The sequence below is a fragment of the Schistocerca americana genome, chromosome 9 (assembly GCF_021461395.2).
Source record: "Schistocerca americana isolate TAMUIC-IGC-003095 chromosome 9, iqSchAmer2.1, whole genome shotgun sequence".
NCBI lineage: Eukaryota > Metazoa > Arthropoda > Insecta > Orthoptera > Acrididae > Schistocerca > Schistocerca americana.
In genome coordinates, this window is record NC_060127.1 from 187,798,640 (window position 1) to 187,824,232 (window position 25,593).

Sequence of the window (25,593 nt, forward strand, 5' to 3'; positions counted from 1 at the left end):
TTCGGCCAGTGCTAAGATCGCGCGGTCGACGTCTCCTCTTCCTCCCATCACCCCACAGACACGAGCACCTTCTTCAGCTTCTGCTAAAACGAAGACACCGAAGTCAGATGCACGGGCCTTCAAGAAGGAACCATCCCGTGCAGACTTCCTCCGTACCTCAACCTCACAGCCTTCGACCGGTACTTCCACTACACGTCCTTCCAAAAAGGCGCATAGGAAGCACAGTTCTCCTTCCCCGCCACGGCGCATTTCTTCTCTTGCGCCACCCAGCGGCTGCCGCCCCAGGCCGTCATCCGTTTCGCCTGGCCGCACCGCTGGTCGCCGTACATCTGGCCGTTCACTGGCGGAGGAAGCTCCCCCTCCCGGCCATCCTCCCGAGATGGCCGATGACCCTATAGACCCAATGGACGATGACTGTCCGCCTACTGATAGCGGCGGCAGTGCTCGCTCGAAGCCAGGCCCTAAGCGGCCTTCGAGGTGACCACTTCTCTCATCTTTCTTTTCTTACGATGGCACTTATTCACTGGAATATTCGCAGCATTCGCTCCAACCGAGAGGACTTGAAGTTGCTTCTCCGCTTGCACCGTCCGCTTGTCGTAGCCCTCCAGGAAACGAAGCTACGCCCATGCGATCAAATTGCCTTGGCACACTACACCTCTGTGCGTTTTGACCTACCCCCTGTGGTAGGTATCCCAGCTCATGGAGGGATTATGTTGCTGGTCCGGGATGATATTTACTACGATCCCATCACGTTGCACACCGGCCTGCAGGCAGTTGCCATCCGCATTACTCTCCCCACTTTTACGTTTTCCTTTTGTACCGTTTACACTCCATCGTCATCTGCCGTTGCCAGGGCAGACATGATGCAACTTATTGCTCAGCTACCTGCACCATTTTTGTTAACTGGAGACTTCAATGCCCACCATCCCCTTTGGGGCTCTCCAGCATCCTGCCCGAGGGGCTCCTTGTTAGCAGACCTTTTCAACCAGCTCGATCTTGTCTGCCTCAATACTGGCGCCCCTACTTTTCTTTCGGACACATCTCACACCTATTCCCATTTAGACCTCTCTATATGTACTCCCCAACTTGCACGCCGGTTTGAGTGGTATGCACTTTCTGATACATATTCGAGCGACCACTTCCCGTGTGTTATCCATCTCCTGCAGCATACCCCCTCTCCGTGCTTCTCTAATTGGACCATCTCCAAGGCAGACTGGGGGCTCTTCTCTTCCAGGGCGACCTTTCAGGATCAAACCTTTACAAGCTGCGATCGTCAGGTCGCACACCTCACGGAAGTCATTCTCGCTGCTGCTGAATATTCCATCCCTCACCCTCCTTCTTCTCCACGTCGCGTACCGGTCCCCTGGTGGACCGCAGCATGTAGAGACGCTTTACGTGCTCGTCGACGTGCTTTACGCACTTTTAAACGCCACCCTACAGTGGCGAATTGTATCAATTATAAACGATTACGTGCTCAGTGTCGTCGTATTATCAAAGAAAGCAAGAAAGCCAGCTGGGCTGCTTTCACAAGCACCTTCAACAGTTTTACTCCTTCTTCTGTTGTCTGGGGTAGCCTGCGCCGGCTATCTGGCACTAAGGTCCACTCACCAGTTTCTGGCTTGAAGGTCGCGAATGACGTCCTTGTGGCCCCGGAGGATGTCTCCAATGCCTTCGGCCGCTTTTTCGCAGAGGTTTCGAGCTCCGCTCATTACCACCCTGCCTTCCTCCCCCGGAAACAGGCAGAGGAGGCTAGGCCACTTAACTTCCGCTCCTCGAATTGTGAAAGTTATAATGCCCCATTCACCATGCGGGAACTCGAAAACGCACTTGGCCGATCACGGTCCTCTGCTCCAGGGCCAGATTCTATTCATATTCAGATGCTGAAGAACCTTTCTCCTGCGGGTAAAGGTTTTCTTCTTCGTACATACAATCGCATCTGGATTGAGGGACATGTTCCCGCATGCTGGCGCGAGTCTATTGTTGTCCCGATTCCTAAGCCGGGGAAGGACAAGCACTTGCCTTCCAGTTATCGACCTATCTCGCTTACCAGCTGTGTCTGTAAAGTGATGGAGCGAATGGTTAACTCTCGATTGGTTTGGCTGCTCGAGTCTCGACGCCTACTTACCAATGTACAATGTGGATTTCGTAGGCGCCGCTCTGCTGTTGACCATCTGGTTACCTTGTCGACCTTCATTATGAATAACTTCTTGCGGAAGCGCCCGACCGCAGCTGTGTTCTTTGATTTGGAGAAGGCTTACGACACCTGTTGGAAGGCGGGCATTCTCCGCACCATGCATACATGGGGCCTTCGCGGTCGCCTCCCTCTTTTTATTCGTTCCTTTTTAATGGATCGACAGTTCAGGGTACGTGTGGGTTCTGTCCTGTCCGACACCTTTCGCCAGGAGAATGGGGTGCCACAGGGCTCAGTTTTGAGCGTCGCTCTCTTCGCCATCGCGATCAATCCAATAATGGATTGCCTCCCAGCTGATGTATCAGGCTCCCTTTTCGTGGACGATTTTACCATCTATTGCAGCGCGCAGTGTACACGTGTCCTGGAGCGCTGTCTTCAGCGTTCTCTTGACCGTCTTTACTCCTGGAGTGTCGCCAATGGCTTCCGTTTTTCTGCCGAGAAGACGGTCTGTATTAACTTCTGGCGATACAAAGAGTTTCTCCCACCGTCCTTAAGACTCGGTCCCGTTGCTCTCCCAATCGTGGAGACAACCAAATTTTTAGGCCTTACATTTGACAGGAAACTTAGCTGGTCTCCACATGTGTCATATTTGGCCGCCCGTTGTACCCGTTCTTTAAATGTCCTCCGTGTTCTCAGTGGTCTGTCGTGGGGAGCGGATCGAACCGTCCTACTTCGTCTATATCGGTCGATCGTCCGCTCCAAGCTGGATTATGGGAGCTTCGTATACTCCTCTGCACGGCCATCCATCTTACGCCGCCTCAACTCCATACAACATCGGGGTTTACGACTTGCGATCGGAGCATTTTATACCAGTTCCGTAGAGAGTCTTCATGCTGACGCTGGCGAATTGCCACTCACCTACCGGCGCGATATACTGCTTTGTCGGTATGCCTGTCGGCTACTGTCAATGCCCGACCATCCGTCTTATCGTTCCTTTTTTGACGACTCTCTTGACCGTCAATACGGGTTGTATGTCTCTGCCCTGCTACCCCCTGGCGTTCGCTTTCGTCGCCTCCTTCAACACCTTACTTTTTTCCCTCCCTGCAACCTTTCGAGTGGGCGAGAGCCGCACGCCACCTTGGCTCCAGGCTCAGGTCCGCATTCACCTTGACCTCAGCTCGCTCCCAAAAGAGGTCACTCCCGGTTCGGTCTACCACTCCCGTTTTTTGGAACTTCGTTCGAAGTTCATCGACATGACTTTCATTTATACAGATGGCTCTAAGACCAATGACGGGGTCGGGTGTTCCTTTATTGTCGAGGCACAAAGTTTCAAATACCGGCTCCACGGCCATTGTTCGGTCTTCACAGCTGAGCTCTTTGCCCTCTACCAGGCTGTTCTTTACATCTGCCGCCACCGACATTCTGCTTATGTCATCTGCTCAGATTCCCTGAGCGCCATCCAGAGCCTCAGTGATCCGTACCCGGTTCACCCTTTCGTACACCGGATCCAACGCTCTCTTCAGCAGCTGGTGGACGTCGGTTCTCCAGTTAGCTTTATGTGGGTTCCGGGCCATGTCGGTATCCCTGGGAACGAAGCTGCAGATGCCACGGCCAAGGCTGCGGTCCTCCAGCCTCGAACAGCTTCTTGTTGCGTCCCTTCATCCGATTTTAGCAGGGTGATTTGTCGGCGCATCTTATCTCTGTGGCATGCCGATTGGGCTGCACTTACCGACAACAAGCTTCGGGCCTTAAAACCTCTTCCCGTGGCTTGGACGTCCTCCTCACGCCCTTCTCGGCGGGAGGAGGTCGTTTTAGCCCGGTTAAGAATTGGACACTGCCGGTTCAGCCATCGCCATCTGCTGACGGCTGCGCCGGCGCCGTTCTGCCCATGTGGGCACTTGCTGACGGTTAGACACATTTTAATGTCCTGTCCAGATCTTAACACACTGCGCCTCGATCTTAACCTGCCAAATACTTTCGATGCCATTTTAGCGGATGACCCACGAGCAGCTGCTCGTGTTCTTCGTTTTATCAATTTGACACACCTCGCTAAGGACATTTGATGATGCTGTTTTTTAATCCTATGCCTGTCCGTCTGTCTTTTATCGTGTTTTCCCTTTTAGTTGTTGTGGTCAACTTGTGCCTCGCGGTGCATTCTTAGAGTAGTCAGGGCGCTAATGACCATTGAAGTTGTGCGCCCTAAAACCACAAAAAAAAAAAAAAAAAAAAAAAAAACGATCTTGAGGTGTATTGTAGAAGGAACATACCACTGTATCAATTATTAGCCTGTCTTCCCATTCCATTCTCATACAGAGCATGGGGAGAATGAATGTTCGAATGCCTCTGTGTGTGCAGTAATTATTCTAATCTTATAATAGTGATACGTAGGGGTTGTAGTATATTCCTAGAATCATCATTTAAAGCCGGTTCTCGGAACTTTGTTAATAGGCTTTCTTGGGGTAGTTTACATATGCGTTCGAGTCCTCCAGTTCAGTTGCTTCAGTATCTCTGTGACACACTCCCATGGATCAAACAAACCTGTGACCATTCATGTTCCCCTCCTCTGTATACGTTTAATGTCCCCTGTTAGTCATATTTGGTGTGGGCCCCATACACTTGAGCAATATCCTAGAATAAGTCACATGAGTGATTTTTAAGCAATCTCCTTTGTACACTGAATGCACTTTCACAGTACCTTACCAATAAACTGAATCCTACCACACACTTTCCCCATGACTGAGCATATGTGGTCATTCCATTTCATATCTCTGCAAAGTGTTACACCCAGTTATTGTATAAGTTGGCTGATTTCAGCTGTGACTCATGGATATTATAGTCATAGAAAACTTTTTTTTTTTCCCCCCTTTTGTGAAGTGGGCATTCTATAGAAATTCTTCCAAGCCATCTGTGCCAAACAGCAAACCAGTGCTTAACAGTATTGGTTAAAAACAGTCTTGGTTGCAATTTTATTTTTTTAAACTATGTGTTATTTAGGCATCTTCAGGTTGATCTTAATTTAGTATATCTTAGACCGATCCTTGAAACAGGGTAGCCAAAGGGCATCGTCGAATACATCAGGCAAACATCGTCTTCATTAAACTCAGTAAGAACTGTTCTAGATCAACGTGAGTGACTCCAAGCCCTGCATAATGCATTCCTGTTCACAGGAGCGAGTAACAGGATAAGATGGGGCTCAAGTAGTGCTTACTACTTGAGCCCCATCTTATTCTGTTTCTTACAGGGCTTGGAGTCACTCACGTCAATCTAGAACAGTTTTTACTGAGTTTAATGAAGGCGATGTTTGCCTGATGTATTCGACGATGCCCTTTGGCTGCCATGTTTAAAGGATTGGTCTAAGAAATACCAAATTAAAATCAACCTGAAGATGTGTAAATAATGCATAGTTGAAAAAATAAAAAAAATAAAATTGCAACCAAGTCTGTTTTTAACCAATACTGGACGTTGTATATTTCTAAACATTTAAAGCAAGTTGACAGCCTTTGCACCACTTTGAAATCTTATCGAGATCTGGCTGAATATTTATGCAGCTTCTTTCAGGTAGACTTCATTATGGATAAATGCATCATCTGCAGAAAACCTGAGGTTACTATTCATATTGTCTGCTAGGTCATTAATATAAACATGAACACACTTACGTGGGGCACATCTGAAGTTATTTCTACATCTGCAGATGGCTCTCCACCTGAGATAAGATACTGTGTCCTCCGTACCAAAAAGCCCTCAATCCAGTCACTAATTTCAGTTGATAATCCATATGATTGTGCTTTTGACAATACGCATAGTTGTGGTACTGTGCTTTTCAGAAATCAAGAAATACTGCATCTGTCTGACTACCTTGTTCAGTATGGCATGTGAGAAAAGTGTGAGTTTGGTTTCATACAATAAACGTTTTTGGAATCCATGCTGACTGGCATTGAGAGGGTCATTCTTCTCTAGATACCTCATTATGATTGAGCTCAGAATATGTTCTAAGTTTCTACAGGAAATCAATGTCAAGGAAGTTGGACAATAGTTTTGTGGATCACTTCTATTATTCTTCTTGTAGACAGCTTTGACCTGTGCTTTTTTCCAGGTACTGGACATGGTTTTTTGTTTGAGGGACCTATGATAGACTATAGTTGGAAGAGGGGCTAACTCAACTGCAAATTCAGTGTAAAATTTTACAGAGATTCCATCACGTCGTGGAGCTTTGTTCAGTTTTAATAATTTTAGCTGTTTCTCAACACCACTGACACTAATACTTATTTCTTTCACCTTTGCAGTGGTACATGGATTACATTGGGCCAATTCTCCTGGTTTTCCTTTGTAAATGAACATCTGAAAGCAGAGCTAAGCATTACAGTTTTTGCTTTGCTACCCGCAGTTTCAGTAAAACTGGACACTAGCTTTGGTGCCACTGACAGCCTTAACATATGACCAGAATGTCTTTGGGTTTCGTGAAATATCATTTGACAACATCCTGCTATGGTAGTCATTGAAGGCATCACTCTCTCTCAGCAGCCAAACACCTTTCATTCAGCATGTCTCTATCCATAGCCCTAAGCTTTGTTTTACACAGTAATCTCTGCTTCTTCAGAAGTTTCTTTTCAGTGGCTGTATACCATGTAGGTTCCCTCCCATTATGAACTGTTCTAACTGGGTACATATCCATCCAGTGCATGGTCAACTATTATTTTAAATTTCAGCCATAGTTCATCTAGATGCATGTGCCCAGTGCTGAAAGTTTCAAGTTCCTCATTGAGATATGACATTACTGATTTTTTATCCATTTTACTAAACACACACACATCTTTGTGCTTGTTTCAGTTGTCCTTTGTACTTTGGTAATCATTATTGCCACAGCCACGTCATGGTCACTGATACCAGTTTTGTTGTGGACGCCCTCAAAGTTTGGGGTTACTAACTATCTGTTCTAGGTAGTTTCCAGAGAAGGCATTTAGTTATGTTTCACAGGATGTCTTATCACACCCACCACTAACAAAACTGTAGTTTTCCCAATTAACTTTTGGGTGATAGAAGTCTTCACCGATGATTACAGTATGATTGGGAAACATGTATGTACAAATGAACGGAGGTTTTTTCTAGAAGTTTTCAGTTACATCAGGAAATGAGTCTGGTGGGTCATAAAGGATCCAGATTTTATTTTATACCCACCCCTGATATGAGTCTTGCCCAAACAATCCTACACGCAGCTTCAATTTCTATCTCAGTGAATTTTCTTGTCTACTGCATCAAATACACCACCCTTTTTAATGCATGTTTAGTCAGTATTTGTCTTGCAAAATATTAAGGATACTCCATACATCCCCACACCCACCCACCCCAAAAAAATTAAGCCTCATAAACTGAAAAAGTTTCATGAATTGAATTTTTTTTCGATAGATTCTTTGAGGTGAATATATAAAACAATGACAATGAATTTGATTGTTCTTTTGCTTATTGTCATTTGTGTACAAAATATCAGAATTTTATTATTTGGGAACAGTTTCCAATAGCAGTTAGATGATATTGTTCTGTTAATAATAATAATAATAATAATAATAATAATAATAAACCCCGTGGAGGCCCGGGAAAAGAATAGGCCTCCGGTATGTTCTGCCAGTCGTAAAAGGCGACGAAAAGAACAAACCACTAATAGGGCTAACCCCCCTCTTAGTGTGATTAGTTGGTTCAGGACAGAACTAATGAAGCCTCGGACAAGCGCCGTCGTGGTCGGGGACGACGCTTGAACCCTATGCCCGCCCACAATGGTAACGACACTGCTAGCCAACTGGAAAATGATTTAAATCCAAATAGAGGTGTTTTGCAGGATATGCTTCCTGCAACCACCCTAGAAGGAAAACAAAGACAGAGGATGAGATGGTCAGATGAAGTTAATCGACACCTCATGTTCTGTTATTACCAAGCAACAAACCTAGGAACCAACACAACTGGATACAGATCACAAGTATACACAACATTTATTACCAGATACCCAGAATTAAAATTTTTAACAGAACAACGACTAGCTGATCAGATCCGTGTAATAATAAAAAATAACAGGATACCCCAGTCAGAATTAGATAACATCAAACAACAAGTACAACAAATACTGGAACAAAATAATGTGCAATCAGAAGAAGAAGAAGAAGAAAATACAGTAGTGGACTCAAACATCCCAGAGCAAACAAACAAAGAACAACACGCACCAATTAAACAATCAGAGGAAAACGAAATCTTAAGGCAGCCACCAGAACAAGCACAAATAGAACACAAAGTGACACAGATATTAGATATAGAAGAAAAATTTCAGCTAACATATATAGAATACAAAGACACAAATACAGACATTAGACCATTCTTGCATAGACCACCAAATAACCCACAAGTCGAAACAACAATAAAAACTATCAACACAATCATACACAACAAAATAAATGAAAAAACAACTATGGAAGGGTTACAACTACTGGTATATATAGGAGCACTCACTACACTAAATATACACACTAGGCAGAGATCAGAACCAACCAACACACAGAAGAAACCCACAAAACCAGCATGGCAACACAGGCTACAGATCAAAATAGAAAAACTGAGAAAAGACATCGGACAGCTAACACAATTTATAAGAAATGAAATCTCGGAAAAAAAACGAAAAAGGTTAGGTAAAATCTCACAACAAGAAGCGACAGAGCTATTAGACGAAAAGAAGCAGAAATTACAAGCATTAGCCAAACGACTCAGAAGATACAAAAAAAGTGAAAATAGAAGGAAACAAAACCAAACATTCAACACAAACCAAAAGAAATTTTACCAGACAATAGATAACACACACATTGAAATAAACAATCCACCAAACATAACAGACATGGAACACTTCTGGAGCAACATATGGTCAAACCCGGTACAACATAACAGGCATGCACGGTGGATACAAGCAGAAACAGACACATACAAGATGATACCACAAATGCCTGAAGTGACAATTTTGCAACATGAAGTCACCCAAGCAATTAATTCTACTCACAATTGGAAAGCCCCTGGAAATAATAAAATAGCAAATTTCTGGTTAAAGAAGTTCACCTCAGCACATTCACATCTAACTAAATTATTTAACAGTTACATTGCAGACCCATACACATTCCCTGATACACTTACGCATGGAATAACTTATCTGAAACCTAAAGATCAAGCAGACACAGCGAACCCAGCTAAATATCGCCCCATAACATGCCTACCAACAATATACAAAATATTAACTTCAGTCATTAAACAGAAACTAGTGACACATACAACACAGAACAAAATTATAAATGAAGAACAAAAAGGCTGTTGCAAAGGAGCACGAGGATGTAAAGAGCAACTGATAATAGATGCAGAGGTGACATATCAAGCTAAAACTAAACAAAGGTCGCTACACTACGCATACATCGATTACCAAAAAGCTTTTGATAGTGTACCCCACTCATGGTTACTACAAATATTGGAAATATATGAAGTAGATCCTAAATTGATACAGTTCCTAAACATAGTAATGAAAAACTGGAAAACCACACTTAATATCCAAACAAATTCAAATAATATCACATCACAGCCAATACAGATTAAGCGTGGAATATACCAAGGAGATTCATTAAGTCCTTTCTGGTTCTGCCTTGCTCTGAACCCACTATCCAACATGCTAAATAATACAAATTATGGCTACAATATTACTGGAACATACCCACACAAAATCACACATTTGCTATACATGGATGATCTAAAACTACTGGCAGCAACAAATCAACAACTCAACCAATTACTAAAGATAACAGAAGTATTTAGCAATGATATAAATATGGCTTTTGGAACAGACAAATGTAAGAAAAATAGCATAGTCAAGGGAAAACACAAAACAAGAAGATTACATATTGGATAACCACAGCGACTGCATAGAAGCGATGGAAAAAACAGATGCCTATAAATATCTAAGATACAGACCAAAAAAAAATAGATGACAGAAATATTAAGGAAGAGCTAAAAGAAAAATATAGACAAAGACTAACAAAAATACTGAAAACAGAATTGACAGCAAGAAACAAGACGAAAGCTATAAATACCTATGCTATACCAATATTGACCTACTCATTTGGAGTAGTGAAATGGAGTAACACAGACCTAGAAGCACTCAATACACTTACACGATCACAATGCCACAAATATAGAATACATCACATACATTCAGCAACAGAAAGATTCACATTAAGCAGAAAGGAAGGAGGAAGGGGATTTATCGACATAAAAAACCTACATTATGGACAGGTAGACAATTTAAGAAAATTCTTTCTAGAACGAGCAGAAACTAGCAAAATACACAAAGCAATCACCCACATAAATACATCGGCTACACCACTACAATTTCATAACCACCTCTACAACCCTTTAGATCGCATAACATCAACAGACACAAAGAAAGTAAATTGGAAAAAGAAAACACTACATGGCAAGCACCCGTATCATCTAACACAGCCACACATCGATCAAGACGCATCCAACACATGGCTAAGAAGAGGCAATATATACAGTGAGACAGAAGGATTCATGATTGCAGTACAGGATCAAACAATAAACACCAGATATTACAGCAAGCATATTATTAAAGATCCCAATACCACAACAGATAAATGCAGACTTTGCAAACAACAAATAGAAACAGTAGATCACATCACAAGCGGATGTACAATACTAGCAAATACAGAATACCCCAGAAGACATGACAATGTCGCAAAAATAATACATCAACAGCTTGCCTTACAACATAAACTTTTAAAACAACACGTTCCTACATACAAGTATACACCACAAAATGTACTGGAGAATGATGAATACAAATTATACTGGAACAGAACCATTATAACAGATAAAACAACGCCACATAACAAACCTGACATCATACTCACCAATAAAAAGAAGAAATTAACACAACTAATTGAAATATCCATACCCAATACAGCAAATATACAGAAGAAAACAGGAGAAAAAATTGAAAAATACATCCAACTGGCTGAGGAAGTCAAGGACATGTGGCATCAGGATAAAGTTGACATTATACCAATTATACTTTCAACTACAGGAGTCATACCACGCAATATCCACCAGAACATCAATGCAATACAGCTACATCCAAACTTATATATACAACTTCAGAAATCCGTAATTATTGATACATGTTCAATTACCCGAAAGTTCCTAAACGCAATGTAACATATACCGTACAGTTAGAAGGAAGTGACGCTTGATCAAGGTCCGCGTCACTTTCATTCCGAACCAGACCTAAGGTCTGAGAAAGGAAAGATAATAATAATAATAATGTGCTACTACATCTGAAAAGATTCTTGTGAAAGGATTGTGTTGCTCAATAAAATGTAACTAAAGTTTGTAGTTACTAAGAAATTTTATCATGTATCTTTCAATTTCAGGAACAATCACAGAAATGTTTCGTTTTCAAACATGAAATTAGTAGCTAAGGCTGGGATGTGAATAGTTGGTTTACAGGTAACTGAATGGCACTGCTAGCCTTAATGTGTGAACAAGTGGGCTTAACATAACTTTACCTTGCTTAACCAGTTTTCCAACCAGAGTATCGTAAGCTTGCAGTGACATGTGACTGCAAGTGATTTTAGGCAAAATGTAGATGACTATCCATTGAGTGCATGTGGTCAACCAATTTTGATGCCTGCAGTATTGTTCCTATTGTCTTCAGTATTTTGTATTCGGTGTGATAATTTACGTTTCACCTGCCTGATTTTGGTTTTTAAAACATGTTTTCAGTTGAACGTGAACTGTGAAAACTGGCGGTTACTGGCAGCCATTTTATGTGCAGCACTCTACCCTAATATTGTGAAGGTCCTCACTCCGGAGAAGGTATATATTCCGAGTGTCATGGGAGCCATTCCCATGGAAAACAGTGCGAACGCACTAAAGTTCAAGACACGCAGTGATGGATATGTAAGTTTTTTTCTGTTCGACAAATGAATCTTTGTACAGTCTAAGCTACTTCCTATCATGACCCTTTAGCCATAAGTAAAATGAGATATGTCCAGAAAGTAAGTACTGTTTTGGAAAAAAAAAAAAAAAACTCGCAAAACGTTTTCAAGCCAAAATTTATTTTTACAAGAAAGAGTGTATCTTAAACTATTTTTCTACATAATTGCCACCATTCTTCAAATATTTGTCATTGCAGGAAACCAACTGTTCTATGCCCGCTTCATAGGAAGGTGCTACCACTGAAGACAGCTGCTGCTGAACACCATTTCTTGCATTGTCATTGCTGTGAAAGCACCTTCCTCCAAAATCAGGCTTTAAGTTCAAGAACAAGTGGTTGTCAGAAGAAGCAAGATCAGTGCTGTAGGTCATGGACTCTCAGTCAAGGCATTGTGTTTCTTCACGACAATACACATCCCCATTTTGCTGGTGTCACTCAAAATTGTATACAGCAATTCGGATGGGAGCAGTTCGATCACCTGCCATACAGCCCCAATCGTGCATCTTCTGATTACCACTTGTTCTTGAACTTGAAATGTGATTGTGGAGTAAAGTGCTTTGACAGTAATGACAATGCAGAAAAACTGTTTTCAGCACTGGCGACATCTTTCTATGAAGAGGGCATAGAAAAATTGGTTTCCCACTATGAAAAAATGTCAGAACAATTGTGGCAACTACATAGAAAAATACTTTAAGATATGCTCTTCCTTGTAAAAATAAATTTTGGTTTGGAAAGAAATAATTTTATGAGCTTTTCAAGAATGATACTTAAGTTTCAGACATGCCTCATACATGGATTGCAGGTGTGCAAAACTAAAAAATAGCATTTTTACAAAGTATACATGGTAAAATGTTTAAATACACTTCTATTTTTGAAAATTGGAACTCCCAGAAGGGGTAGTATCAGTCAGTCGAAAACTGGAAGTACGTGTAGAACACTGGAACCGTAATAAGTGATTACGATTGCAGAAAGGTAGCTCAAACATTGGCCCAGAACCATCAAGATTTGTGTGACTGGGCAGATCAATAGTACACCAAATGCTCACTCGATGCAGAGCTGTTAAACTGAGTGGATCTTTGCAAGCAAGTGTCAGTATGCCTATGATGTCAGTGGGTACAGAATTATCATGTGAGTGAGCTCAAATGGGTCAGGATGACTTGCCTCTGGGAAACAGGTCTGTCTTACTGTGACATGTGGCTTGTGCAACACACGCTGCTATGAAAGTTACGTATGTGTGGAACCAATGAATAGATGATGATCATTCACAGTAGCAGGCGGGTACTGGACCGCACAGTGCCATCATGTCCACATGGTGGTAACATCAGAACAGCTACGTCCACAGTGGCATCTCAATATTGGAGCATTGTGGACACGTCTGCATCGCTGTTTGCTGTCTCAATGCCTCAACTGCAATTTGGTACGTGAATGGCATCAGTTGTGTATGCATTGGCAAATTGTAGTGTTTTGGGACAAATCCCACTTTGGCTTGTTCTAGAGTATTGTGTTAGACACTGCTGTGGTGAACACAAAGGCATTTTTGTTTGGCACACTGAACAAACTCTCATCAGTATGACAGTTTGGAGTGTCATTGATTGTAATATGCAATCTTGTCTCGTCTATATTGAAGGAAATCTGAACAGGAGCTGCTATATTGTGTGTGTGGGCGAGAGAGGGGGGGGGGGGGGGGGGGGCAGATGCTTGAGTGCCAGAGATGCTGCCCGTCTTGGAGGCAGCTCCACATGCCCGTCAATAGGCCATTGCCCAGCCACATTGGCCAGTTTGCACATTTGCCCAAGATGTCATCCACAGAACACCTCTGGGATATGGTCAGTCACCGGCTTGTTCATTCTGATCCTCCTGCGACCACTGTTGATGTTTTGTGAGTGCGCCCACAAAAACTGTGGCGGTGTGTTCCCCAGCAGCTAATCCATGCATTCTTTGACTCTACGCCACGGTGTCTCGAGGCTGTGATTGCAGCACATGATGCCTTCACACCATACTGTGTTCTCAGTCAGAGTGCATGCCCAGTTACATAATGCTAATAATTTGTGTATCCCCATGTCTTTAATCTGTGGAACAAAATTCATTGTAAAATTTTGTTATTGTGGGGATCCACAGCCTCTAAATGCTTAACAAAAGAAAACATGATCGGTAATAGGCTGTAATGTAAATTATCTTTATTTAAATTGTGCAGTTAGCTACTTTTGATGTCTTGCCATTTTCAAGCACCAGTAGAACCAGTGTGAAAGTGGATAATATTGTCTGCATAAGTCTCCAAACATCATATGTAACACATTACACAACACACATTAAGATACCACCTTACCATGCAAAATTCCTACCTATTTGCGTACTACTACATACTACTAAAAACAAAGATGATGTGACTTACCATACGAAAGCACTGGCAGGTCGATAGATACACAAACAAACACATACATACACACAAAATTCAAGCTTTCGCAGCCAATGGTTGCTTCGTCAGGAAAGAGGGAAGGAGAGGAAAAGATTAAAGGATGTGGGTTTTAAGGGAGAGCGTAGGGAGTCATGCCAATCCCGGGAGCGGAAAGACTTACCTTAGGGGGAAAAAAGGACAGGTATACACTCGCGCGCGCGCACACACACATATATCCATCCGCTCATACACAGACACAAGCAGACATTCGCAAAGGCAAAGAGTTTGGGCAGAGATGTCAGTCGAGGCGGAAGTACAGAGGCAAAGATGTTGTTGAAAGACAGGTGAGGTATGAGCGGCGGCAACTTGAAATTAGCGGAGGTTGAGACCTGGCGGATAACGAGAAGAGAGGATATACTGAAGGGCAAGTTCCCATCTCCGGAGTTCTGACAGGTTGGTGTTAGTGGGAAGTATCCAGATAACCCGGACAGTGTAACACTGTGCCAAGATGTGCTGGCCGTGCACCAAGGCATGTTTAGCCACAGGGTGATCCTCATAACCAACAAACACTGTCTGCCTGTGTCCATTCATGTGAATGGACAGTTTGTTGCTGGTCATTCCCACATAGAAAGCTTCACAGTGTAGGCAGGTCAGTGGGTAAATCACGTGGGTGCTTTCACACGTGGCTCTGCCTTTGATTGTGTACACCTTCTGGGTTACAGGACTGGAGTAGGTGGTGGTGGGAGGGTGCATTGGACAGGTTTTACACCGGGGGCGGTTACAAGGGTAGGAGCCAGAGGGTAAGGAAGGTGGTTTGGGGATTTCATAGGGATGAACTAAGAGGTTACGAAGGTTAGGTGGACGGCGGAAAGACACTCTTGCTGGAGTGGGGAGGATTTCATGAAGGATGGATCTCATTTCAGGGCAGGATTTGAGGAAGTCGTATCCATGCTGGAGAGCCACTTCAGAGTCTGATCCAGTCCCGGAAAGTATCCTGTCACAATTGGGCACTTTTGTGGTTCTTCTGTGGGAGGTTCTGGGTTTGAGGGGATGAGGAAGTGGCTCTGGTTATTTGCTTCTGTACCAGGTCGGGAGGGTAGTTGGCGGGATGCGAAAGCTGTTTTCAGGTTGTTGGTGTAATGGTTCAGGGATTCCGGACTGGAGCAGATTCGTTTGCCACGAAGACCTAGGCTGTAGGGAAGGGACCATTTGATGTGGAATTGGTGGCAGCTGTTGTATTGGAGGTACTGTTGCTTGTTGGTGGGTTTGATGTGGACGGACGTGTGAAGCTGGCCATTGGACAGTTGGAGGTCAACGTCAAGGAAAGTGGCTTGGGATTTGGAATAGGACCAGGTGAATCTGATGGAACCAAAGGAGTTGAGGTTGGAGAGGAAATTCTGGAGTTCTTCTTCACTGTGAGTCCAGATCATGAAGATGTCATCAATAAATCTGTACCAAACTTTGGGTTGGCAGGCCTGGGTAACCAAGAAGGCTTCCTCTAAGTGACCCATGAATAGGTTGGCGTACGAGGGGGGCATCCTGGTACCCATGGCTGTTTCCTTTAATTGTTGGTATGTCTGGCCTTCAAAAGTGAAGAAGTTGTGGGTCAGGATGAAGCTGGCTAAGGTAATGAGGAAAGAGGTTTTAGGTAGGGTGGCAGGTGATTGGCGTGAAAGGAAGTGCTCCATCGCAGCGAGGCCCTGGATGTGCGGAATATTTGTGTATAAGGAAGTGGCATCAATGGTTACAAGGATGGTTTCCGGGGGTAATAGATTGGGTAAGGATTCCAGGCGTTCGAGAAAGTGGTTGGTGTCTTTGATGAAGGATGGGAGACTGCATGTAATGGGTTGAAGGTGTTGATCTACGGAGGCAGAGATACATTCTGTGGGGGCTTGGTAATCAGCTACAATGGGGCTGCCGGGATGATTGGGTTTGTAAATTTTAGGAAGAAGGTAGAAGGTAGGGGTGCGGGGTGTCGGTGGGGTCAGGAGGTTGATGGAGTCAGGTGAAAGGTTATGTAGGGGGCCTAAGGTTCTGAGGATTCCTTGAAGCTCTGCCTGGACATCAGGAATGGGATTACCTTGGCAAACTTTGTATGTGGTTTTGTCTGAAAGCTGACGCAGTCCGTCAGCCACATACTCCCGACGATCAAGTACCACGGCCGTGGAACCCTTGTCCGCCAGAAGAATGACGATGGATCGGTCAGCCTTCAGATCACGGATAGCTTGGGCTTCAGCAGTGGTGATGTTGGGAGTAGGATTAAGGTTTTTAAGAAGGATTGAGAGGCAAGGCTGGAAGTCAGAAATTCCTGGAAGGTTTGGAGGGGGTTATTTTGAGGAAGAGGAGGTGGGTCCCGCTGTGACGGAGGACGGAACTGTTCCAGGCAGGGTTCAATTTGGATAGTGTCTTGGGGAGTTGGATCATTAGGAGCAGGATTAGGATTAGGATAATTTTTCTTCGTGGCAAAGTGATATTTCCAGCAGAGAGTACGAGTGTAGGACAGTTAATCTTTGACGAGGGCTGTTTGGTTGAATCTGGGAGTGGGGCTGAAGGTGAGGCCTTTGGATAGGACAGAGGTTTCGGATTGGGAGAGAGGTTTGGAGGAAAGGTTAACTATTGAATTAGGGTGTTGTGGTTGCAGATTGTGTTGATTGGAATTTTGAGGTTTTGGAGGGAGGGGAGCTGGAAGTGGGAGGTTGAGTAGATGGGAGAGACTGGGTTTGTGAGCAATGAGGAGCTTGAGGTTTGCTGGAAAGGTTGTGAAGGGTGAGTGAGTTGCCTTTCCGGAGGTGGGAAACCAGGAGATTGGATAGTTTTTTAAGGTGGAGGGTGGCATGCTGTTCTAATTTCCTCTCTTCTCGTTATCCACCAGGCCTCAACCTCCACTAATTTCAAGTTGCCACCGCTCATACCTCACCTGTCTTTCAACAACATCTTTGCCTCTGTACTTCCGCCTCAACTGACATCTCTGCCCAAACTCTTTGCCTTTACAAATGTTTCCTTGTGTCTGTGTATGTGCGGATGGATGTGTGAGTGTGTGCGCGAGTGTATACCTGTCCTTTTTTTCCCCCTAAGGTTAGTCTTTCCGCTCCCGGGATTGGAATGACTCCTTACGCTCTCCCTTAAAACCCACAGCCTTTCATCTTTCCCTCTCCTTCCCTCTTTCCTGATGAAGCAACCATTGGTTGCGAAAGCTTGAATTTTGTGTGTATGTATGTGTTTGTTTTTGTATCTATCGACCTGCCAGCGCTTTCGTCTGGTAAGTCACATCATCTTTTTTTAGATATATTTTTCCCGCGTGGAATGTTTTCCTCTATTATATTCCTACTACATACTACATGTGATAATTGTAAAATTATTTTTGACTAAATGTAAAAAGTAGACGTTATATTCCATCTTTACGTTGGGAATCGATCTATTTAAGGTGACAGCTTTAAACATAATATTGAGAACTTTGCTCTAAGTGCTATAGCTTGACAATTAACATACGCACACATGCAAACACTTAAGACTGTCGATAGCAAATGTCTGAGACACATTACATACTTTGCTGGTGTGTCAGAGTTAGATGATGTAGTGTATATCAGGCAATCAGCAAACTATCAGTTTAATAAGTCACGGCTGCAAAATACTAACGCGAATTCTTTACAGACGAATGGAAAAACTAGTAGAAGCCGACCTCGGGGAAGATCAGTTTGGATTCTGCAGAAATATTGGAACACGTGAGGCAATACTGACCCTACGACTTATCTTGGAAGCTAGATTAAGAAAAGGCAAACCTACATTTCTAGCATTTGCAGACTTAGAGAAAGCTTTTGACAATGTTGACTGGAATATTCTCTTTCAAATTCTAAAGGTGGCAGGGGTAAAGTACAGGGAGCGAAAGACTATTTACAATTCGTACAGAAACCAGACGGCAGTTATAAGAGTCGAGATGCATGAAAGGGAAACAGTGGTTGGGAAGGGAGTGAGACAGGGTTGCTATTCAATCTGTATATTGAGCAAGCAGTGAAGGAAACAAAAGAAAAATTTGGAGTAGGTATTAAAATCCATGGAGAAGAAATAAAAACCTTGAGGTTCGCCGATGACATTGTAATTCTGTCAGAGACAGCAATGGACATGGAAGAGCAGTTGAATGGAATGGATAGTGTCTTGAAAGGAGGATATAAGATGAACATCAACAAAAGCAAAACGAGGATAATGGAATGTAGTCGAACTAAGTCGGGAGATGCTGAGGGTATTAGATTAGGAAATGAGACACTTAAAGTAGTAAAGGAGTTTTGCTATTTTGGGAGGCAAATAACTGATGGTGGTCTAAGTAGAGAGGATATAAAATGTAGACTGGCAATAGCAAGGAAAGCGTTTCTGAAGAAGAAAAATTTGTTAACATCGAGTATAGATTTAAGTGTCAGGAAGTCGTTTCTGAAAGTATTTGTATGGAGTGTAGCCATGTATGGAAGTGAAACATGTACGATAAATAGTTTAGACAAGAAGGGAATAGAAGCTTTTGAAATGTGATGCTACAGAAGAATGCTGAAGATTAGATGGGTAGATCACATAACTAATGAGGAAGTATTGAATAGGAGCTTTTGAAATGTGATGCTACAGAAGAATGCTGAAGATTAGATGGGTAGATCACATAACTAATGAGGAAGTATTGATTAGGATTGGGGAGAAGAGAAGTTTGTGGCACAACTTGACCAGAAGAAGGGATCAGTTGGTAGGACATGTTCTGAGGCATCAAGGGATCATCAATTTAGTATTGGAGGGCAGCGTGGAGGGTAAAAATCGTAGAGGGAGACCAAGAGATGAATACACTAAGCAGATTCAGAAGGATGTAGGTCGCAGTAGGTACTGGGAGATGAAGAAGCTTGCACAGGATAGAATAGCATGGAGAGCTGCATCAAACCAGTCTCAGGACTGAAGACCACAACAACAACAATTATTTTGAAATTTCACAAAATATTGAAAAATGAATAATACATTAATAGCTGGCAAGCCAGACTTAACAAATGCCTTCAGTGTCTGAAGGGTTCGTGCACATGTACACACAGAGCCAACCAATTCTTTTGACATTTTTTACCGTCGAGTAATCCATAGAAATATAATTTTCATTTTGTATTTTATTTTACTAATTTTACTTATTTTACTAATTATTACTTATTTGCTGATGAACCAGCAGATACCTCTTATAGAAGACAATTTATGCACATAAAACATGTCTTTTTGCTTGCCTTGTATTTCACTAAAATGGATAAGTAGTGATAATAGATAACAAAAACACAAAAGATAGTGAGTCTAAATGACACTAATTTTTGGGGACACTGTATTAGATGCATGATGGTGCCAAAAGATCCTGTCGATGTACATCACGGAATAATTTTGACTTTGGGTTTCTTAACTTTGTACTTGAATCTGTGTATTTCTCTTAAATAATGTGATGTGCTACTATGAATTTTCTTAAGGTAAGATGATATACATGTTTTTGAGAGGATCATTTGGGCACTCTCCTGTGTTCAGTAATGTGTACCCATAAGTTAATGTCATTTATACTCAGTCTTCTGCATTTTTTGTTATCTGCTATTCATTTTAGCAAAATACAAGGCAAGCTGACAGACGTATTTTATGTACATAAATTGTCTTCTATAGTTTCTGCTGGTACATCAGTAATAACAGAACTTAAAAAACAAAAGGAAAATAAAAAATATGAAAATTGTGTTTAAATGTTAGTAGGTTGACTTCTGTGTGTCTGTCTGTAGCTTTTGGATACTGATGACCTACGATATAAGGTGTTTGTTATGTCTGGCTCACGAGCAATTACTGTAATTTATATTTTCAATTTTTAGTGAAATCTGTACTATTTCATACATTATTTTAAGTGCACTGTATAAAATATTTTATAACATCTGTTAGTATGCCATTAAGTAGTCGTAGGTTGCTGATTGTCTAATATACACTGTATCAATTAACTCTGGCATACCAACAATAGCAATGTATGTAATGTGCCTCTGACTTTCTGATGCATGTCGGATGTCAAATGATTTACAGAAAATGCTGAAAGGAATTGAAAACTTGTATATCATTAATCACACACCAGTGTTTGTGCAGTTGCTGCAGTACAATCCCCATATATACATGTTAAACAAAGGTCTGTGTATTTGATGATTTTTGTTTTACAGGCATTAATTTGCTTCCTCTGATCCACTGCCACATAAAGTTAATTTTTGAAAAAAGTGTATGTTGATTTCTGCTGGTAGAGTTTCCATGTATCCATGATGAGGTTGGAAAAGTGCTTCAATATTTTTATCAACTTATTTACATGAAAGACATTTTATTGATTATGAAACTGAATAAGTCACAATTATGTGAAAATCTATGAAATTGGGTGTGTCTGTTGGTATGTTGACAGTTTTTAGCAGACAAAAATTATATTGGCAACCCTTAGTGTGAACCAAGAAGAAAGGTGTGCAAATACTGAAACACTCCAAAGTTCCTACACCCACGGGTTGCAACAGCGCTTGTATGTGGAGTTAAGTGTACATAGAAACTACAAAAAGAAGTATTAACACCTGCATTAAGAAAAAAAAGTCACCAGCAGCAGCAGCAGCAGCAACAGCAGATCGTTCACTGTTGCCAGGAAACCATCAGATTCTGTTCTCCAGTACTATGGTTTTATCAAGATCGAGTCATTACTATTCTAGGTTGTACAGGGAGGTCGTAGAAAAGTAAAAAGCACAAACACAAATTTAATATAAGATAGTGTGGATTGGAATTAGACAAGTTGTGGGCCTTAGTGCTAAATATAGCAAACAGCGGCAACTCTTACCCACTACAAGCTCCATAACACATGTTGGCACGATTCTGCGATCTTAGGCAGTGGTCTGATGATATCACAAACTGCCCATTGCATGGATACTTATAAACAGCTCAGCTTTTTGTGAGCATATTTCAGATTGTAATTACTTTCTGAGTTGTCATATCCTCTGATGATGTATCTAGCATTGGAAGACAAATTGTTAGGCAGGCTTTGGATCATGGACTTTTGCCCATACAACAAATATCACAAGGATGTAAATACCGTCCCTAGAAGCCTGCATTGTATTATAAAACATAGTACAGCCATGATGTACCATGATCCTTGGAAATAAATACATGTTAATTTTTGTGAATTGTTCAGCAGAATCATCTGATATTATTTATTTTTTCATTTAGGTGCCACAGGAGTTATCACAAATTAAATGTGTTCACGCACATTAAATAAATTTATCAATGTACTGCCACAAAACTCCTCACTGCACTCAGCCCCGTTCTAAAAAAGTTTTTTCGGAAATTAAGAATTTTGCTGCGACATAGCGATAGAAGCATGAATAGCATTAGTGGTCACAGTAAAGCAATAAAAGTGGAGAAGTAGAAAAAGTAACAAAGGAGACTCCAGGTAGGAATATCAAAATGTAGGAAAAGATAGGTTGATACTTTCCGTAAAAATAACATGTGAAGTTGCAGACAGGCACAATTAAAAAGACACTTAAAAATATAAGCTTTTGGCACAGTATTAACTGGAAAAAGAGAAACACACACCATTCAGTCACACAGGCAAACTCACGACATGCACACATTATTGCTAACTGTCGCAGCTCAGGCCAGAATGCCACATTGTTAAAAAAAACTTAAATATTTATAAATGGAAAATGCATACTGTTCTACTACGCAATGACGGAAAAATCCATTAATATGATGACTATATAGCATAATTATCTGTCCGTTGCAGTAAATTACTGAAACTGAAAGCCGAGTTAATAAATATGAACCCAATAATAACAAATTAATGCTGGAAAGAAAACACGATGAAGATGATTGTTTATAATGAGTGATGAGAGTGAGTAATATGCATTAAAAGAAAGATGAAGGGCTGATGGAGAAGTGGTAAAAATATTGCCAACTGAATTTGTTGGAAATAAGATTGATATAATTTACTGTTACCTCTCCTGTTGGTATTCCCCTTATTTCCACCATTCACATATGTGAATTCCTTCCCCTCGCTTACCAGTGACATTGTATTCTATTGCTGTATGTGTTGTTTTAGAGTTCTATATGATTTACAGCCAGAAGGGTCTTACACTCTCAAGTACCCTAAATTATTTGCATGGGAAAACCCAATTTTTAAAGTATTTTGTGTTGCTAAAAAACTAGTTGTTAATGTTGCTAAAAAACTAGTTGTTAAGCTTGTGTGTGTGTGTGTGTGTGTGTGTGTGTGTGTGTGTGTGTGTGTGTGTGTGTGTGTGTGTGTTGGATCTACATTTGACACTCTTTACTAAATATACACTGTTTATTTTCAGGTGTTCTTGCACCCTTCCTCTGTGAACTACACAGTCAGCCGATACCCTAGCCCATACTTGGTGTACCAGGAAAAGGTACGGACGAGTAGAATATATGTCCGTGATTGCACAATGGTGCCAGTTATGCCACTGGTGCTGTTCTCCGGGTGTGCATTGCATGTCGAGCTGCAGCAGGGGAACTTCATCTTGTCTCTGGATGATGGCTGGATCAAGTTTCTCATTGACAGACACCAGGTGAGTGTACAGCCATCGAAAGCTTTTCATTTATTCGTGTTACCTATAGATGGAGAAGTTTTGTGTTTGTTCCAGTTTAGCTTTGCGTGTAATATTGGTTTCTGCTGCTCTGGTTGCATGAGGCATACTTGTGTTGTGAAGTACAGAATTTTTTATTTTTTTTTTTCTGGTATGATGTTAGAAAGTCCCTGGGCAGAATAAAACTAACGGAAGGAGTGAGGGAGAGGAGCTGAGTGGTTCACAGGCATAGGCATAAGACTTAAAGCATTGTTGACTGTCTAGACAATGTTCTACTTTGGCACAAACTTACTTATATATGTTGTAGGGAAGTTCCTTTTGAATGTAAATACTTTTGGATTAAATGAGACCTACATAACATTCTAGTAACTGTTTGCTTCCAACTGTATTTTTTTTACCACATTTCGGCCCTCGTCTAAAGTTATGAGTCTGATTGAACATCGAAGATAATTCGCTTCATATTCTACCCACCAGCAATAACAAGTTCTTCCAGAAACCATTCCGCAGGACAGTTCATGGCTGTGTCGCGATCAGAACAGCTTACGCTCAAGCGTTCCCTCGCGCTGCAGCGGCTACCGGCCATACGCCACCCGCCGCCTAATATCCGGCGCCGCCCAGGTGAACGCAGCGCAACGCTGTCAGTGTATGTATCAACTGTCATTTTCGAATTTTGAAGTTCTAGTTATCATCTTACAGTTAAGCATTGGATTTTGCATAGGGGAAAATCATGAACTGCCGTTAAGCATTGTAAAAATGAGTCCCAAGTGGTAAAAGGTGCAACATCTACAATGCAATTTTTACTTTTGGTGCAACAGAGGGGTGAATGCAGAGTTGGCAGCTAGAAAGATTTGAACTGTGTGTCGAGCGAGTGCTTTTGGGAACAATACGCCAGAAGTAGATATCTCTTGTTTCAACAAATATCGCTCTGGCATGAATGATTTTCCGCATTAAGGAAGTCTCGACTACTGATATATGTGATGGGTTACCATTTAGCCATCATGCGACATTTGCATTCAACAGGCAAAGTTCAGAAGTCTGGCGGAGGAGTACTGCATGCTCTAATTCGAAACAACAAAAATCAACGGAGTGACTATTATTGAACGTCATCAGGTCGCTCATTGAGCATTCCTATGCAGTACTTTTACTGGTGACGAGTTATGATGCCTTTATCATTAACTTCCTAAGAAGAAATGAAAGGCTGAGCCCCACCAAAAGACGTAAACTCGAGCAAAGGGTAGTGTGAACATAATATTTTACATCTGATTGCTCCAAAAATGTGTTTTGGGCTACGAATTCTGCCCCAAGGGGTGTGTGCATCACAGCTGGAATTAGTTGCCAACAACTGAGAGACCTTTCGGTCGTAGTGTAAGGAAGTCGTCACTCAGTCACTTGTATTGATTGGGAAGTCCTCTCTCAAGCACTTGTCCCTCTCGTCATATACTCGTAAAATTTTACCTTTCCCGCTCTTGGTCGATCAACTGTCAAGGCAATTCATTTCTAGACGAAAATACTCTTCAAACTACACTGGTTTAATGACATTGTTAGAACCAGTAGGTTTCTACAGGTGTAGAATTTGTAAACTACTTTAGCACTGTCAGGTTGTTTTAGATATCACGAAAGGAAATTCTGCTGCTGATTTATTTCTCTTTGATGATTACTGTTGTGTTCAGTAAACTGATGGAAAATGCAATTAAAATATTCACTGTACTAATACAAATTAAATTCAGCTTACTACGGAAACATCATGACGGCAGTCTATCTTAATAAAGCATTAAGTATCTGTAAGACGATTGAGCCTATTTTAACACGAATTAGTAGGATATTACCGACTTTTGACATCGAAAAGTTCTGTATTTACTTCATGTCCTGTATTATTCGCTAGTATTATGAAAATGTGGCAGTTCATAGATAAAATTATGTTTTCGCAACTAAATATATGACAGCAGAAAAAAAAAGTGGTATTATGAATTTTGCAGTACCGTAAGGTTTTCGCTCTGACACTAAGAGGTACTAAAAGTAGCAAGACGAAATTTGCTCGAGCGTTGTCTTACGATTCCCTTATTGAGCTTGTATCTGCCTGCTTGTAGCTCTGCTACAAGCGAACAAAGGCAGCATACACCTGACAGGCAAGCACATTACCTAGGAGCTAGTGAACAGGTGAGATGTCTTTGACTTACTTATTGGCCCAGTAGCCGCTATGACAGATAAATCGCAACATAAGAGACGAGAGTATTTGTATTTCCCGTGTGGAATGGCTTTCGTTGACTCAAAAGCATCAACTGATCCCCTTGTGTCACATTTCACGAGAAAATCACATTATTCAATTGAGATGACACGATAATATCAAGTGAATTTAGCAGGCTAGTTCTGTGCTATCAAGGAAGTAACTCGTCGGTCACAGAGTTTCCAAACATATATAAAGTGGGTAGACATCATTTTGAGGTTGAATTTG

General features: G+C 41.8%; 1 protein-coding gene across 1 annotated transcript in view; it reads left to right on the plus strand.

Annotated features, from left to right (window-relative positions):
- The window catches only part of LOC124551227 (putative ATP-dependent RNA helicase DHX57), a 239,536-nt gene that overhangs the window by 201,201 nt on the left and 12,742 nt on the right, over positions 1-25,593 (plus strand). Inside the window, exons 21-22 of the mRNA XM_047126220.1 lie at positions 11,945-12,121; positions 22,890-23,123. Coding sequence (XP_046982176.1) covers positions 11,945-12,121; positions 22,890-23,123 — 411 coding nt within the window. The remainder of the gene's footprint in view (positions 1-11,944; positions 12,122-22,889; positions 23,124-25,593) is intronic.